Below are 16,174 nucleotides of genomic sequence, written 5' to 3' on the forward strand. Positions count from 1 at the left end.
ATTTTAATGGTTTGGAAGATGAACTTTTCACCTCAACAACACTTTCTGGGAACCAATTAAGTTTGTGAGCTGAGGTATGTATCACTGCATCTAAAAATACAAACTACATGACCAGAGTCGTCTTTAGTATGCTGGTTTAATCGGGAAGAAGGCATTAGACAACCTGACGGTGTTGTGGTTCCCATCGATCAAACATTGGACAAAGATGGCTGGCACATAGATGCCGTTAGAGCCGACCACATCGCGACCGTGGGTCTTTTCAGGAGAATATCCGGTCGGTCAATGTTAGACAGCCACAGGCCGAAGCTAGTCTGAAAACCACATTTGCCGAATCACCATACCGCTTCAAGGGGTTGCGGCAGCCCCAACACGGCGAGGCTCATTTGGACCACTGCATCGCCTCAGGTTGGGGTACTCTGTAGTTGAGGGCGTCAAACTCTTCACCCGGTTCGAGCTTCGGACCGGGAATGATGACGGTCTAGAAACAAGGGAAGCCCAACTTGGAAAGCGGCCTCGGACGAGAACCCAAGTGACCGCCGGGCAACCGTCGGCGCTTACTTTCACGATGGGGTCCTTGGCGGGGGCCCAAGACGGCACTATCTTCCCGTGGAGGCGCCAGCGTCCGTAGGGGTTCACCAGGTGGCGCTCCATGACCAAGTATTCTAAGACGTCTTTGGGCTGATCTTCGCCGCCCAGCATCAACCGTCCGAAGCGGTCGTAGATGGCCAGAGTCTGCGGGACGGACGGACAGATGATCGGACGAGGGCACCCACCCATATAATAATAATAATACATTTCGATGAAAAGGTTTCTTCAGCCGTCATCTGTACTTCTTTGAAGGTGTCGGACGTTTCGCTTCTTATCCAAGTAACTTTGTCAGCAAACTAAAGTCTTACTGGTAGTTTAGGCCCTATATATATATATATCCCTACTGTCCAGACATGGCGGTGCCGGACTCTGCAATGATAGGTTCCTGCTCTCAGGTTGGGGGGAGCAGAAGACTACCCCCTGCATCTGCTCCACTGATAGTTCCTATCGTTCTGACTAACGACTGGACGGATTGCCCCACTTCGACCGGTATCACCTCATCAGTATTCCTAATCCTATGTTGCCTAAGCAGGCTATTGTATGAACGATCCAAATTGAACCTCACCCCACCAAATCGGTTTAATGAAGGATTTAGTTGTTTTATGAAAATCGCCTCTTTTACTCCCCTTTCAAACCATCTATGTCCTTTCGCTAAGATTTTAACCTTATTGTCGTCAAATGAGCGGTTGGTAGCTTTTAGGTGCATATGTACTGCCGATTGAGGCCCACTAGTATTATCCCTGCGATGTTGACAAAGTCTTTGTCACGGTTTTGCGAGGTGGTGATGGCGGGTTCGGATCCCAAAAAGCAGGCAGGAGGGAGCAGGAGGTTGTTTGACAAATTGTATTAAAATAAAGTCAGCAGGAACAAAATGTAAAACATCAAAATGATCTGAATGGAAAAAATACAAAGTAGCAAAAGAAAACCAAGTGTAAAAGTCCGCCAAGGTTAAACAAACACGTACACGATGCATGCTGCAACCAAGCAGCAAACAAACAATGAAACGGCACCGGATGATCGTGCCAGGTGTCTTTTTAAGTGTCATTGATTATAACGACCAGCACCTGCGAGGCTGCCGGCAGGGCTGACGTCGCTACCCGCTGGTCGCCAATCTGATCGGGACGACCAGCACCTGTGCAGGTGCAGGCGAGGCCGACAGCGCCCCCCGTTGGTCGCCAACCAGATCATGACAGTACCCCCCCTTCAAGGGGCTGCTTCCAGAAGTCCCAACAGTCTCCCAAAAGGTCCACTCGCCAGGGAACGGTCGGTGGAGAGGGCAACCGCGGCCTCTCCAGCACACGACGGGCGGCGGCCTGATGGGAACGGGACTCGGCCTGGGGTGGACGAAGACGCGGCACGGATCGTCGTGGGCGTGAGTGCGATCCCTCTCGCACGTTCACGCGACGGCGCATGGCTCTGCGTGGACGTCGACTGCCAGGCGCAGAATGGCACCCCGTACGGCCGTATGGGACCAGGTCTCGGCCGGACGCCGACGTGGGCGTGAACTGCCCGGCTCCGGGGGAACGAGACGGGTCTTTCTGGGAACCAATTAAGTTTGTGAGCTGAGGTATGTATCACTGCATCTAAAAATACAAACTACATGACCAGAGTCGTCTTTAGTATGCTGGTTTAATCGGGAAGAAGGCATTAGACAACCTGACGGTGTTGTGGTTCCCATCGATCAAACATTGGACAAAGATGGCTGGCACATAGATGCCGTTAGAGCCGACCACATCGCGACCGTGGGTCTTTTCAGGAGAATATCCGGTCGGTCAATGTTAGACAGCCACAGGCCGAAGCTAGTCTGAAAACCACATTTGCCGAATCACCATACCGCTTCAAGGGGTTGCGGCAGCCCCAACACGGCGAGGCTCATTTGGACCACTGCATCGCCTCAGGTTGGGGTACTCTGTAGTTGAGGGCGTCAAACTCTTCACCCGGTTCGAGCTTCGGACCGGGAATGATGACGGTCTAGAAACAAGGGAAGCCCAACTTGGAAAGCGGCCTCGGACGAGAACCCAAGTGACCGCCGGGCAACCGTCGGCGCTTACTTTCACGATGGGGTCCTTGGCGGGGGCCCAAGACGGCACTATCTTCCCGTGGAGGCGCCAGCGTCCGTAGGGGTTCACCAGGTGGCGCTCCATGACCAAGTATTCTAAGACGTCTTTGGGCTGATCTTCGCCGCCCAGCATCAACCGTCCGAAGCGGTCGTAGATGGCCAGAGTCTGCGGGACGGACGGACAGATGATCGGACGAGGGCACCCACCCATATAATAATAATAATAATAATAATAATACATTTCGATGAAAAGGTTTCTTCAGCCGTCATCTGTACTTCTTTGAAGGTGTCGGACGTTTCGCTTCTTATCCAAGTAACTTTGTCAGCAAACTAAAGTCTTACTGGTAGTTTAGGCCCTATATATATATATATCCCTACTGTCCAGACATGGCGGTGCCGGACTCTGCAATGATAGGTTCCTGCTCTCAGGTTGGGGGGAGCAGAAGACTACCCCCTGCATCTGCTCCACTGATAGTTCCTATCGTTCTGACTAACGACTGGACGGATTGCCCCACTTCGACCGGTATCACCTCATCAGTATTCCTAATCCTATGTTGCCTAAGCAGGCTATTGTATGAACGATCCAAATTGAACCTCACCCCACCAAATCGGTTTAATGAAGGATTTAGTTGTTTTATGAAAATCGCCTCTTTTACTCCCCTTTCAAACCATCTATGTCCTTTCGCTAAGATTTTAACCTTATTGTCGTCAAATGAGCGGTTGGTAGCTTTTAGGTGCATATGTACTGCCGATTGAGGCCCACTAGTATTATCCCTGCGATGTTGACAAAGTCTTTGTCACGGTTTTGCGAGGTGGTGATGGCGGGTTCGGATCCCAAAAAGCAGGCAGGAGGGAGCAGGAGGTTGTTTGACAAATTGTATTAAAATAAAGTCAGCAGGAACAAAATGTAAAACATCAAAATGATCTGAATGGAAAAAATACAAAGTAGCAAAAGAAAACCAAGTGTAAAAGTCCGCCAAGGTTAAACAAACACGTACACGATGCATGCTGCAACCAAGCAGCAAACAAACAATGAAACGGCACCGGATGATCGTGCCAGGTGTCTTTTTAAGTGTCATTGATTATAACGACCAGCACCTGCGAGGCTGCCGGCAGGGCTGACGTCGCTACCCGCTGGTCGCCAATCTGATCGGGACGACCAGCACCTGTGCAGGTGCAGGCGAGGCCGACAGCGCCCCCCGTTGGTCGCCAACCAGATCATGACAGTACCCCCCCTTCAAGGGGCTGCTTCCAGAAGTCCCAACAGTCTCCCAAAAGGTCCACTCGCCAGGGAACGGTCGGTGGAGAGGGCAACCGCGGCCTCTCCAGCACACGACGGGCGGCGGCCTGATGGGAACGGGACTCGGCCTGGGGTGGACGAAGACGCGGCACGGATCGTCGTGGGCGTGAGTGCGATCCCTCTCGCACGTTCACGCGACGGCGCATGGCTCTGCGTGGACGTCGACTGCCAGGCGCAGAATGGCACCCCGTACGGCCGTATGGGACCAGGTCTCGGCCGGACGCCGACGTGGGCGTGAACTGCCCGGCTCCGGGGGAACGAGACGGGTCCAGAGCCGCTCCGGGATCCAGCGGTGAGTGGGGTCTCGGACTGACATTGACGCGGACGTTGCACGGCTCGTCGTGGATGAGACTCAATCCGTCATGCACGACGACAGCGTGGCTGGACGTGGGCGTGCAACGTCCGCGTCAATGTCAGTCCGAGACCCCACTCACCGCTGGATCCCGGAGCGGCTCTGGACTCGTCTCGTTCCCCCGGAGCCGGGCAGTTCACGCCCACGTCGGCGTCCGGCCGAGACCTGGTCCCATACGGCCGTACGGGGTGCCATTCTGCGCCTGGCAGTTCGACGTCCACGCAGAGCCATGCGCCGTCGCGTGAACGTGCGAGAGGGATCGCACTCACGCCCACGACGATCCGTGCCGCGTCTTCGTCCACCCCAGGCCGAGTCCCGTTCCCATCAGGCCGCCGCCCGTCGTATGCTGGAGAGGCCGCGGTTGCCCTCTCCACCGACCGTTCCCTGGCGAGTGGACCTTTTGGGAGACTGTTGGGACTTCTGGAAGCAGCCCCTTGAAGGGGGGGTACTGTCATGATCTGGTTGGCGACCAACGGGGGGCGCTGTCGGCCTCGCCTGCACCTGCACAGGTGCTGGTCGTCCCGATCAAATTGGCGACCAGCGGGTAGCGACGTCAGCCCTGCCGGCAGCCTCGCAGGTGCTGGTCGTTACAATCAATGACACTTAAAAAGACACCTGGCACGATCATCCGGTGCCGATTCATTGTTTGTTTGTTTGCTGCTTGGTTGCAGCATGCATCGTGTACGTGTTTGTTTAACCTTGGCGGGCTTTTACGTTTGGTCTTCTTTTGCTACTTTGTATTTTTTTCCATTCAGATCATTTTGATGTTTTACATTTTGTTCCTGCTGACTTTATTTTAATACAATTTGTCAAACAACCTCCTGCTCCCTCCTGCCTGCTTTTTGGGATCCGAACCCGCCATCACCACCTCGCAAAACCGTGACAGTCTTTTTTTTGAGAATTTGTTGAGTCTCCCCGATGTACTGCTCTTTACAATTTTCATTCTTACAATGTATTGAATAAACTACATTACTTTGTTTTTCATTTGGCAGCCTATCTTTTGGATGCACTAATTTTTGCCTTAAAGCAGGGGTGTCAAAGTAATTTTTTGCCGCGGGCCACATTGTAGTTATGGTTTCCTCCCGAGGGCGGTTATGAATTTCGGGAAGCCATTAGAATGTTTAAATACCTTCAAATATTACATATAGAGCACACAGCAAATTAATGAATAACTCGTTTTCAAATCTGAAGTCAAGAATAATGACTTTTATTGTGGTTGACATCCAAAAATATGAAATTTTGGCTCAGATTTTAGCAATCATCATGGAATTTAACAAGTTTGATTTGCTTCCGCGGGCCGAAAAAAATGATGTGGCGGGCCGGATTTGGCCCGCGGGCCTTGACTTTGACACCTGTGCCTTAAAGTGTTTATTGGTTTGAAATAAGTAGGAATTTTGTGTTGCCAAAGGACTCTGTAGTTTTTCAGAAACTCCTGCAATGTCAGGTACTGCTACTCCTCTCCTTTTTGTATCTTCAGAATGTTTGTTTCATTCCCTATTCTTTCTTTCTGACATTTGTTAAATGACCACTGAGGGTACCCACAGTTTGTGAGTGCTGTCCTGATATGTTTTGACTCCTTTTCTCTGCCTTCGACGCTTGTTAGTATTAGTTTAGCCCTATGCTGGAGGGTTCTGATAACTCCTAGTTTATGTTGTAAAGGGTGGTTAGAGTCAAAAAGTAAGTATTGGTCAGTGTGCGTAGCCTTCCTAAAGACTTCTGTTTTTAGCGCTCTGTCCTCTTTTATAATTACTTTACAATCCAAAAAGGCTAGTTGGTTCTCTTTTAATGTCCTCACGAGTAAATTTAATGTTGTCTACCGAGTTGAGGTCTGTGAAGGATTGAATTTCTTGTTTTTTAATTGTGACAAAAGTATCGTCCACATATCTAAACCAGTGTCTAGGTTTTGTCCCCGGGAAAAATGTGAAGGCCTGTTTCTCCATCTCTTCCATGTACAAATTAGCCACTATGGGTGAAACTGGTGAGCCCATAGCACAACCATGAATTTGTCTGTAAAATTTCTCCCTAAATTGAAAATACGTAGTATTAAGGCAGATTTCCAACAATTGGCAGATGTTGTCCAATCAGTTTGCTCCACTAATATGGCGATTGCTCTCTTTCACCAGGTGAGCTCACAGTTAAATGAGTAAACATGCATCAAACTTCCGCAATCCAAGCGCTACCTCTCGTTAGCTTCCTCGTGCGCCTCTGCTGGTGCTCGACTGTGCTGCTCCGTTGGAAATGGGCTGATTTGTCCGCTGAGAATTTGTGTAAACTTACACCTTCTTAATGCGTATTACCGCAATTGGCTGTGACACGATTCACCATTGTGTTATGTCGTTTTCCTTCTAGTTTCGCGATCAACAGTGTTTTCAGACGAAAAAGGTACCCAAAATGTATTGTGTGTCGTTTTCTCGGTCAGGGGCGTTCCCTCCATGACGTCACTTCGGGCATCATCATCAACTCGAAAACAAGACATCCTGAATATTAAGCGTGAGTCTTAAAAGGTAAAATATAGCTATACGCAGTGGAATCGGTCACCATTTTCTGCCACTTTTTTGGTGATCCATTTCCCCCCCAATGTTGCCTCAAAATGGCACGGAATAAATTCTTTAATCGATTGCAAACATGTATGCTTTCCTCTTCAGAACTATTTGAATCATATTCATAACTGGATGTGTAACAAGAAAGCATATTCTGAAGCCATTGTTTTGATTCTCCAGCAATGCAAGCCGTCTTGGTGTGACGTCATGAAGTGGGGGCGGGACTTTCTGAAAATGCCCAATTCGCAGCTCAATTTTTCGCATTTTGGACACTTTCAGTTATTTTTATAGGTGTTTTGCATTTGAATAAAAATAGCATACTGCGTGTTTTGGGTATTTTAGATGCTATAAAACGTTTTTCTGATGTTAGTTAGGAAACAAAAAAGTGACGTCGGTTGTCCTTTAATTTTCCCCCTCTTCCCTTCCAATGGCTGTCTTGCAATAAATGTAGCTCGGCCTCTCGAGGCCCCTGCCCCTTCTCCAAATGCCATTTTGTCCCAGAGTCATGGCGGCAATAGTAAAGGGTCGGCAGCGGCGGTCTCACCTGTCTAGAGTGCATGCGGACCGTCACCTGTCCGTAGAGGTTTCCCTTGGTGACCATGTCGGGGCTGCGGGCGTGAACCACGCGAGGTGCCTCCAGCGACTCCACCAGGCGCCAGCGCAGCGTCTTGTAGCGGTTGCCCCGCGTCATCTCCTGCCGCGGACAGCGGATGCGCGACGGGTGACGAGTGGCAACCGACGGGTTTCAAATCAAACACTTTTTTGGGACGCATATTTAGGAACCCCGTCAGGGAGAAGGCGAAATACAGGCGAGTTACAGTGCATTTTTGGTACAGTGATACCTCGGCTTACGAACGCTTTAGCTCACGAACGTTCCACCTTACAAACAACAAATTCGCGAGCAATTGGCTGACGAATTAGTTTTCGGCGGACGAACCAAACCACACGGCGCCACGGTGTATGGCGGAATAGTTTTCGTCACCCCCATTCTTTGAGTGCAGACGTGGTTTGTTATCGAGTGGAGTACTTTTGCTATTATGGGACTGAAAAAGACCCCACCACAGGCTCGTGTTCAGCCAAAGAGGACACAAATGACAATGACGGTCGAGCAGAAGAAGATCTGAAGAAAACCTCTGTTGATTTGGATTAACGAAACGCAGCTAGCAGGGGACAGTGTGAGTGAGGGTATTATCGCACAGCAACTTCACTCGGATATCATCAAGAGGCAACTACATCAACAGCCATCACAAAGATCAATAAAACGACTTGATTATACAGTACAGTTTAGTTATTTATTTACAATACAATAGCACATTTATTCTACATAAAATAAGGTATATGTTGTGTAGTTTTAAAGGACAACCGACACCATTTTTTTCTTTCCTAATTGACATCAGAAAAACGTTTTATAGCATCTAAAATACCAAAAACACGCAGGCTGATATTTTTTGTCAAATGAAAAACACCAATAAAAATGACTTAAATTGTCCAAAAACTACTTCAAATTGAACCCGGAAGTGGCCAGTTTGAGAAGGTCCCGCCCCCTTGTTCGTGACGTCACGCCAAGACGCCTTGCCTTGCTCGAGAATCAAAACAATGGCTTCAGATTCGGAGAAGATGTTTTCTTGTTACTCATCCAGTGATGAATATGATTCAAATAGTTCTGAAGAGGAAAGCATAAATGTTTGCAATCGATTAAAGGAATCCTCCCATATCAATTCGAGCCGTCAATGGCATCTGGACTGAAATGTAGTGTTCCACAAAATGCAAAAGATGGCGCCCAAGCTCCGTTGCAAATGGGCTGATTTGTCTGCTGGGAATTTGTGTCAACTAGTATCAAATAGTAGTCTTGGTGCAACACAACCATTTACCATCGCGTTATTTATGTGTTTTCCTTCAAATTTCGCCATCAACACCAAGTTTTCAGACCAAACAAAGAACCCAAAATGCATTGTGTGTCGCTTTCTCGGTCAGGGGCGTTCCAGACGTGCCGTCACAGTCAGGCAACGCCATCAACTCGAAAAAAAGACTTCCGGAATATTCAGCGCGAGTAAAATATAGCTATATGCGGTGGAATCTTTGTAAAATACGCTCAGTACAAGTCATTTGAAGTAATTTTACAAATTATGGACACAACTTGTCCGGAGGCGTCGGTTGTGCTTTAAGGCTTATTCCGTCAGAAAATGATGTTTTATGGGGACCTGGGAACTGATTATTCTCATTTGAATGGTTTCTTATGGGAAATAAATGTTGGGGAGATGAACTTTTTGCCTTACACACACTTTCCGGGAACCAATTATATTCGTAAGCTGAGGTATCACTGTATTTTGTGTCGTTTTAAGGCTTATTCCGTAGGAAATTGTGTTTTATGGGGACCCGGGAACGGATTATTCTCATTTTAATGGTTTCTTATGGGAAATAAATGTTTGGAAGACAAACTTTTCGCCTTACACTTTCTGGGAACGGATTAAGTTGGTAAGCTGAGGTATCACTGTACTAATGCCAAATAACGGAAACAAAGGACATTTGTTGCTGTCGCGCTCGTTTCGTTCCTGTAAAATTGTGGTGGAGTCATTTTCATTTCATTCGGGATGATTTTCGTAACTTGGGAAGGACGAAAGGAGTCCTGGAGAACTTACCGGGTAACAGCGCTCCGTCACCAGCGAGTGAAGCTTATCTTTGTCGAAGCTGGAAAGAAGAGAGTGCACAAAAACTTGTTCAAATGTCCTGAAAAATACATAAAGAAAGAAAATTGGAAACGTTTCCGCTGCCAGCACGTACGCGCACAAGGCGCTGTGAGCCCCAATGAAGATTTCCTGCGCTCGTTCGGCAAAATCCTTGGAGGAAAACTCGGCGTCAAACTCTTTGATCTTCCGAATTCTGAGAGGATGACAAGAAAAATACAGTGATAACTCAGCTTACAAACTTAATTGGTTCTCAGAGAGTGTGTGTAAGGTGAAAAGTTCGTCTTCCAAAGATTTATTTCCCCTACGAAACCATTAAACTGAGAATAATTCGTTCCCAGGTCTCCATAAAACAATGTCCCACTATAAGCCTTAAAACTACACAAAATGCAGTGATACCTTAGCTCACGAACTTATTGGTTCCCAGAGTGTGTGTAAGGTGAAAAGTTTGTCTGCCAAACATTTAATTCCCATAAGAAACCATTAAAACGAGAATAATCCGTTCCCAGGTCCCCATAAACCAATGTACTACTAAATAAGCCTTAAAACTACACAACATACAGTGATACCTCATCTTACGAACTTGATTGGTTCCCAGAAAGTGTGTGTAAGGTGAAAAGTTGTTGTGCCAAACATTTATTTCCCATAAGAAATCATTAAAATGAGAATAATCCGTTCCCAGGTCCCTTTTCTACTAAATAAGCCTTAAAACTATAAAAAAATACATTATTTCATGTATAATAAATGTGCTATGGTATTGTAATGAAAGAAATAAACTGGACAGTATAATAAAGTCGTTTTATTGACCTTTGTTATGGTCGTTGATGTCGTTGCCTCTTGATGATATCCGAGTGAAGTTGCCGTGCTTTCTGGGCGATAATACCCTCACTCACACTGTCCCCTGCTAGCTCCGTTTCGTTAATCCAAATCAACAGAGGTTTTTCAACCTCTTTCATTGCCTGAGACCCTTGCTTATACAACACTTAAACACCCTTAGCCACACATAGCAATTTAGCGTACGGGTACGCTAAGTCACACAAACGCACACCTCTGCGTTTTACGATGATCTCCTTCTTCTGTGTCCTCTTTGGCTTAACACTAGCCTGTGGTGGGGTCCTTTTCGCTCCCATAATAGCAAAAGTACTACACTCGATAACAAGCCACCTCTGCACTCAAAGAAAACTAGTCCGCCAGCCACCGTGGCGTCACGTGGTTTGTAAGCCAAAGCGTTCATAAGCTGAGGTATCACTGCATGCTGTGGATTGATTAAAAAAGCTTCAGCAAACTGGGATTGCAAACAATCTTACGCCAGCTGCGACGAGGCGCTCTGTCGCAGCTGCTCCGTGCGCTGCTTCAAGCCTTCTTTGGACAACGAGGAAAGACGAGCGTCGCCTTCGGGAGGGACGTAGGGGTCAAAGATTCCCGCTGGAAAACAACAAGATAAATTTTCAGAGGAGTCAAATAGTGAGGCTTTGCTGCTACAACACACGCGCATGCAACAGGGATCCCAGAAATTAAAATAGAGGAAAATGAAACAGATCCGCCGGAGGTCAAGGGGGCCGTCAATTTATGAATGCAAGATTGCATTCATATTAAACATCTGCTACATAATTATACAAATAGCATTTATGATGTTTCTAGAGGTTTTCCATCAACTTTGATCATCCCCAATCAGGTCTTATTCAAGCGAGTTAGTTTAGTACAGTGATAACTCAGCTCACGGACTTAATTGGTTGCCACAAAGTATGTAAAAGACGAAAAGTTCATCTTCCAAACATTTATTTCCCATAAGAAACAATTAAAATGAGACTAATCCGTTCCCAGGTCGCAATAAATCATCATTTTCTACTAAATAAGCCTTAAAACTACACAAAATATACAAGTAGAACAAAATGCAGGAGGTGCTGTAAAGTCAGCCACTCTCGCAGTGCCATCTTGAAGTCAACCCCCCCCAAAAAAAATAAAAAAAAATAATGTGACACAACACAAAAGACAAAGACAGTCATTCAGTCTTAACTAATTAGCTCGCTAGCGTTCGATCTGAGTTACTTCCGGGTTGAGTGAAGGCCGAGCTAACTATCTGTTATTAGCTAGCTAGCTTTCTATTCGAGTTACTTAACTCGCTATCTGTTTGCTAGCTAGCTTTCTATCAGAGTTAATTCCGGGTTGAGTGAATGCTGGTGCGTGTGGCTGCCGCTGCTCATCCACAGAAAAACTGATCATGTAACAGCTAAAGTGCCTTTGAGAGTTTTGAAAGGCGCTTAGAAATGAAATGCATTATTAATATTATGATTATTTTATGTATAATAAATGAGCAATTGTATTGTAATGAAATAAATAAACTTTACTGTAAAATAAAGTGGTTTTATTGATCTTGATGATATCCAAGTGTCCTTGGGTGTTTTGAAAGGCGCTTGAAATAAAATGTATTATTATTATTATTAAGTGAAGTTGCCGTGCTTTCTCTGCGATAATACCCTCACTCACACTATCCCCTGCTAGCTGCTTTTCCTTCATCCAAATACACAGAAGTTTTTCAACACCTTCTATTGGATGTAGCTTTATTCGTCTCGCAGTGGAGAATTTTACATTACACAGCAGCAAAGTTATGAACGGAAAAGGAAAGGAAAGAAAGAAGTAGAAAAACAAAATACAGGAGCTGCTTTAAAGGCAGCCACTCTTGGGGCGCCATCTTGAAGAAGAAAAAAAGCGAAACAAAAAACCTAAATTAACAAATCATATGACAACGCAAAGACAGAGTTATTCATTCACTTGCTGTACCCTATTTGTGACATGAAGCAGTTCTAGATGAAAGAGGAGAGGATCAAAGCGTCCTTTTCAGCAGTGGATCAGGGACGTCCTGGTCGAATGTGCATGTCTACTACAAGCTAAATGTTGAAAGCAAACACGCACCTGCAGCAAAAGCATTTTTGGGGGGGAGGGGAGCCAAACTTTTCTCTTTATTTATATTTATTTTTTGTATTTATATTTTTATTATGATGTTATAGGATTATATATAGAGACTGTATGACCGACGTCTGAGATCCCGGACAAAATTCAAGATTTGTAAATGGCATGGCAGAGTACCGGTGCAGGCGATGTTGATGGGTCTCTCCATGTACTGCTGCCGGAAGACGACGCCAGCTGCTCGGGCCTTGGCTTCTGGGTTGACATTTTGCTTGCCTTTGACTCCAACGGCTGGGGGCACGAAAAAGCGTTTCTTGGTCCGCGTAGGCACGAAAAGCGGAACGGGGTGCCGTGGCGCTGAAGTTTCGGCAGCCTAATGAAAGGATGACAGGTTTTAAAAAATTCACTCATTCATTTTATGGAAAAAAAACAACATTTTACAGTTGCCTCAACCACTTGAATGTGTGACATTATTCCTTTTCAACTTAATGTCTATCACCAGTCAAAACAAAATCATCATCAACATCATATTTTCGATGAAAAGGTTTCTTCAGCCGTTATCTTTGAAGGTGTCGGACGTTTCGCTTCTTATCCAAGAAACTTCGTCAGCAAACTAAAGTCTTACTGGTAGTTTACATATACGTATATATACAGTAAAGTCTCGTTATATCGATATTCAAGGGAGTCCGAAAAAATATCGATATAACCGGGACTATCGATATATCCGACCCTGTTTGCATGTAATTTTCTCCGTGCGTGCATAGAAATAGTATCGATATAACAGGGACTATCGATATATCCGATATCGATATAACGAGACTTTACTGTATATCCCTATTGTCCCTATATTCCAGACGTGACGGTGCCAGACTCTGCTATGATAGGTCCCTGCTCTCAGGTTGGGGGGAGCAGAGGACTACTCCCTGCGGTTCCAGATTGTTCCTATCGTCCTGACTAACGACTGGCCTGATTGCCCCACTTCCTCCGGTATCACTTCATCAGTATTACTAATCCTATGTTGCCTAAGCAGGCTATTGTATGAACGATCCAAATTGAACCTCACCCCACCATATCGGTTTAGTGAAGGATTTAGTTGTTTTATGAAAATCGCTTCTTTTACTCCACTTTCAAACCATCTATGTTCTTTAGGTAAGATTTTAACCTCATTGTCGTCCCCAGTAAGACTTTAGTTTGCTGATAAAGTTTCTTGGATAAGAAGCAAAACGTCCAACACCTTCAAAGAAGTACAGATGACGGCTGAAGAAACCTTTTCATCGATGGACCACTCCTGTACGACTGAGAGCTTACACAGACGTATCATCATATTTTATTTCTAAGCGCCTTTCAAAACTCTCAAGGACACTTTACAGTCACGGGAAAATGACTTTATTATATAGTACAGTGTATTTCTTTCATTACAATACCATAGATTATTTATTATACATAAAATAAGGTATATTTTGTGTAGTTTTAAGTCTTTTTATTAGAAAATTATGTTTTATGGGGACCTGGGAATGGATTATTTTTAATTGTTTCTTATGGGAAATAAATGTTTGGCAGACGAACTTTTGGCCTTAAACACACTTTCTGGGAACCAATTAAATTTGTGAGCTGAGGTTTCACTGTACACTTAAAGGACAACCGACGTCTCCGGACAAGTTGTGTCCATAATTTGTAAAATGGCTTCAAATGACTTCTACTGGGCGTATTTTAATAAGATTCCACCGTATATAGCTATATTTTACGTTTTAAGACTCGTGCTGAACATTCAGGAAGTCTCGTTTTTGAGTTGGTGACGAGTCCTGACGTGACGTCAGAAAAGGACCGCTTCCTGACCGTAAAAAAGATGAATTGTAGCGTCTTTTCATCACGTCAATGTATTTTGCTGTACTGTTTTTTTGAAACCCTTGTGTTACATCCAAAAGCCGCCAGCAGAGGGATTCCAAGCTCCATGCAAGGAATGTATCAGCGTGTGAAAACGAGCTGATTCATTCCTCACAGGAGCTGGTCGCCATTTTTCTGCCTCTTTTGTGGGACGTTACATTGCAGTCCAGATGCCTCAAAATGACACAGAAGGACTTCTTTAACCGATGGCAAACACGTATGCTTTCCTCTTCAGAACTATTTGAATCATATTCATAACTGGATGTGTAACAAGAAAGCATATTATCCGAATCTGAAGCCATTGTTTTGATTCATAAGCAATGCAAGACGTCTTGCGTGACGTCACGAACTGGGGGCGGGACTTTCTGAAAATGCCCAATTCGCAGCTCAATTTTTTGCAGATTTTGGACACTTTAAGTCATTTTTATTGGTGTTTTGCATTTGAATAAAAATATCATACTGCGTGTTTTGGGTATTTTAGATGCTATAAAACGTTTTTCTGATGTCAGTCAAAAAAACAAAAAAAGTGACGTCGGTTGCCCTTTAAAATTTACCGGAGCTTTGAGGCGTTATCAATAACAGGAAACACTCAAAATAAACGGAAACACTCCTGCCTGATTTATTTTTCCTTTAGGATTTAGTCCAACAGATCAGGGATAAAATGATTACATTAAAATAGTATTAATATCATATGACATTCTGCATGTATGTAAAACATCCTTCCACCATCGTCCACCTGCAGAAAGTAGCCTGTGTGCCCTTACTAACTAGCTAATGCTAACACTACGTTTGATGCGGCGACCGTAAAAGTCTGTAATTGACGGTTCCGTTAGAGCAACAAAATGAGCCCGCTTCATGCAGACTGGTCTTATCGTCCGGCAAAGATGGTTTGCGTGTGGCGTCGTTCCCACCTTAAAGACGCTCCATGTCGCTCGCTGTAGTACAGCTACCGTCTTCGTCACGGCCGCCGCCATTCTGATTCCGTTTAGCGGAAACGGGAGAAAAACTACTTCCGGTAGTGACCCTTGAACTCACTAGCACTTCACGCAATCTCGCGATATTACACAAATTGCATGAGACTGACTGTACAGCAATTTGGATTATTAATAATAATAATACATATAATTTCTAAGCGCCTTTCAAAACTCTCAAGGACACTTTACAGTCACGGGATTTTTTTGTGCGGGTGAGCAGCGGCAGCCATTCGCGCCAGCGTTCACTCAAATAGTATTTCAACTTCAATTTCAGTATTTCATAAAAGGAGTCCAAGAGGGTGCCCGAGTAGGCAGCCGTCAGCAAGTGCTCTCATGAGACTTGCTTTTTTGTTGTTTTTGTCTTGTTTTCGTGTTTTCTTTTGTCACTTTGTGTTGTTGTGCGTCGTGTGGAACGGATACGGATTGTTTTTCAGCATTTTGTGCCACAACATTCTTCAAGGAGGAGACTGAGCTGAGCGGTTGCGCCTTTTTGGCAGCATGAATATGCCAGTACTGTTTTTGAATAGGAGGAATGTCGGTGCCATTTGACTATCATTGCTGCACAGCTCTGGGGCCATTGTGCTTTTTTTGCACCTGTAATGAGCAGCATCTTCACAGCCCCGCTTTGTTCAGCGGAAAGGTCGGTGCTGTTGTACAGTCTGTGGCTGGATGGATGCATGGCTTGAGGAGCCCGCGATAAGGAGCATCGGCGCAGCGCGCAGATGCGTATGTGGAGCTATCGCGGCTTGGAATTGAAGCGGATTCACGTGGGACAGGAGATGTGAGACAATCTTTTCATCAATGGATGCCACAGCTGTGTGTTTGCTTTCAACATTTAGCTTGTAGTTGACGTGCAAATTCCACCATGATGTCCCTCATCCACCAT

General features: G+C 45.5%; 2 protein-coding genes across 2 annotated transcripts; both read right to left on the reverse strand.

Annotated features, from left to right (window-relative positions):
• Positions 1–120: 120 nt before the first annotated feature.
• On the reverse strand, positions 121–792 carry LOC148892142 (large ribosomal subunit protein mL45-like). The gene is made up of 2 exons (XM_089005755.1): positions 559–792; positions 121–478 (listed from the first exon to the last, which is right to left on the reverse strand). The coding sequence occupies exons 1-2, from the start codon at positions 775–777 to the stop codon at positions 380–382; spliced, it is 318 nt and encodes a 105-aa protein (XP_088861881.1). The 5' UTR covers positions 778–792; the 3' UTR covers positions 121–379.
• A 1,409-nt stretch (positions 793–2,201) lies between these two features.
• Positions 2,202–15,324, reverse strand: LOC148892143 (large ribosomal subunit protein mL45-like). Its single transcript, XM_089005754.1, has 8 exons — positions 15,226–15,324; positions 12,611–12,803; positions 10,831–10,948; positions 9,621–9,719; positions 9,479–9,527; positions 7,384–7,533; positions 2,640–2,813; positions 2,202–2,559 (listed from the first exon to the last, which is right to left on the reverse strand). Exons 1-8 carry the CDS (start codon positions 15,286–15,288, stop codon positions 2,461–2,463), a joined length of 945 nt encoding a protein of 314 aa, XP_088861880.1. The 5' UTR covers positions 15,289–15,324; the 3' UTR covers positions 2,202–2,460.
• Between the last annotated feature and the right edge of the window lie 850 nt (positions 15,325–16,174).

The sequence above is a fragment of the Hippocampus bargibanti genome, linkage group LG10 (genome assembly GCF_051943395.1).
Source record: "Hippocampus bargibanti isolate YZ-2025 linkage group LG10, ASM5194339v1, whole genome shotgun sequence".
Lineage (NCBI taxonomy): Eukaryota > Metazoa > Chordata > Actinopteri > Syngnathiformes > Syngnathidae > Hippocampus > Hippocampus bargibanti.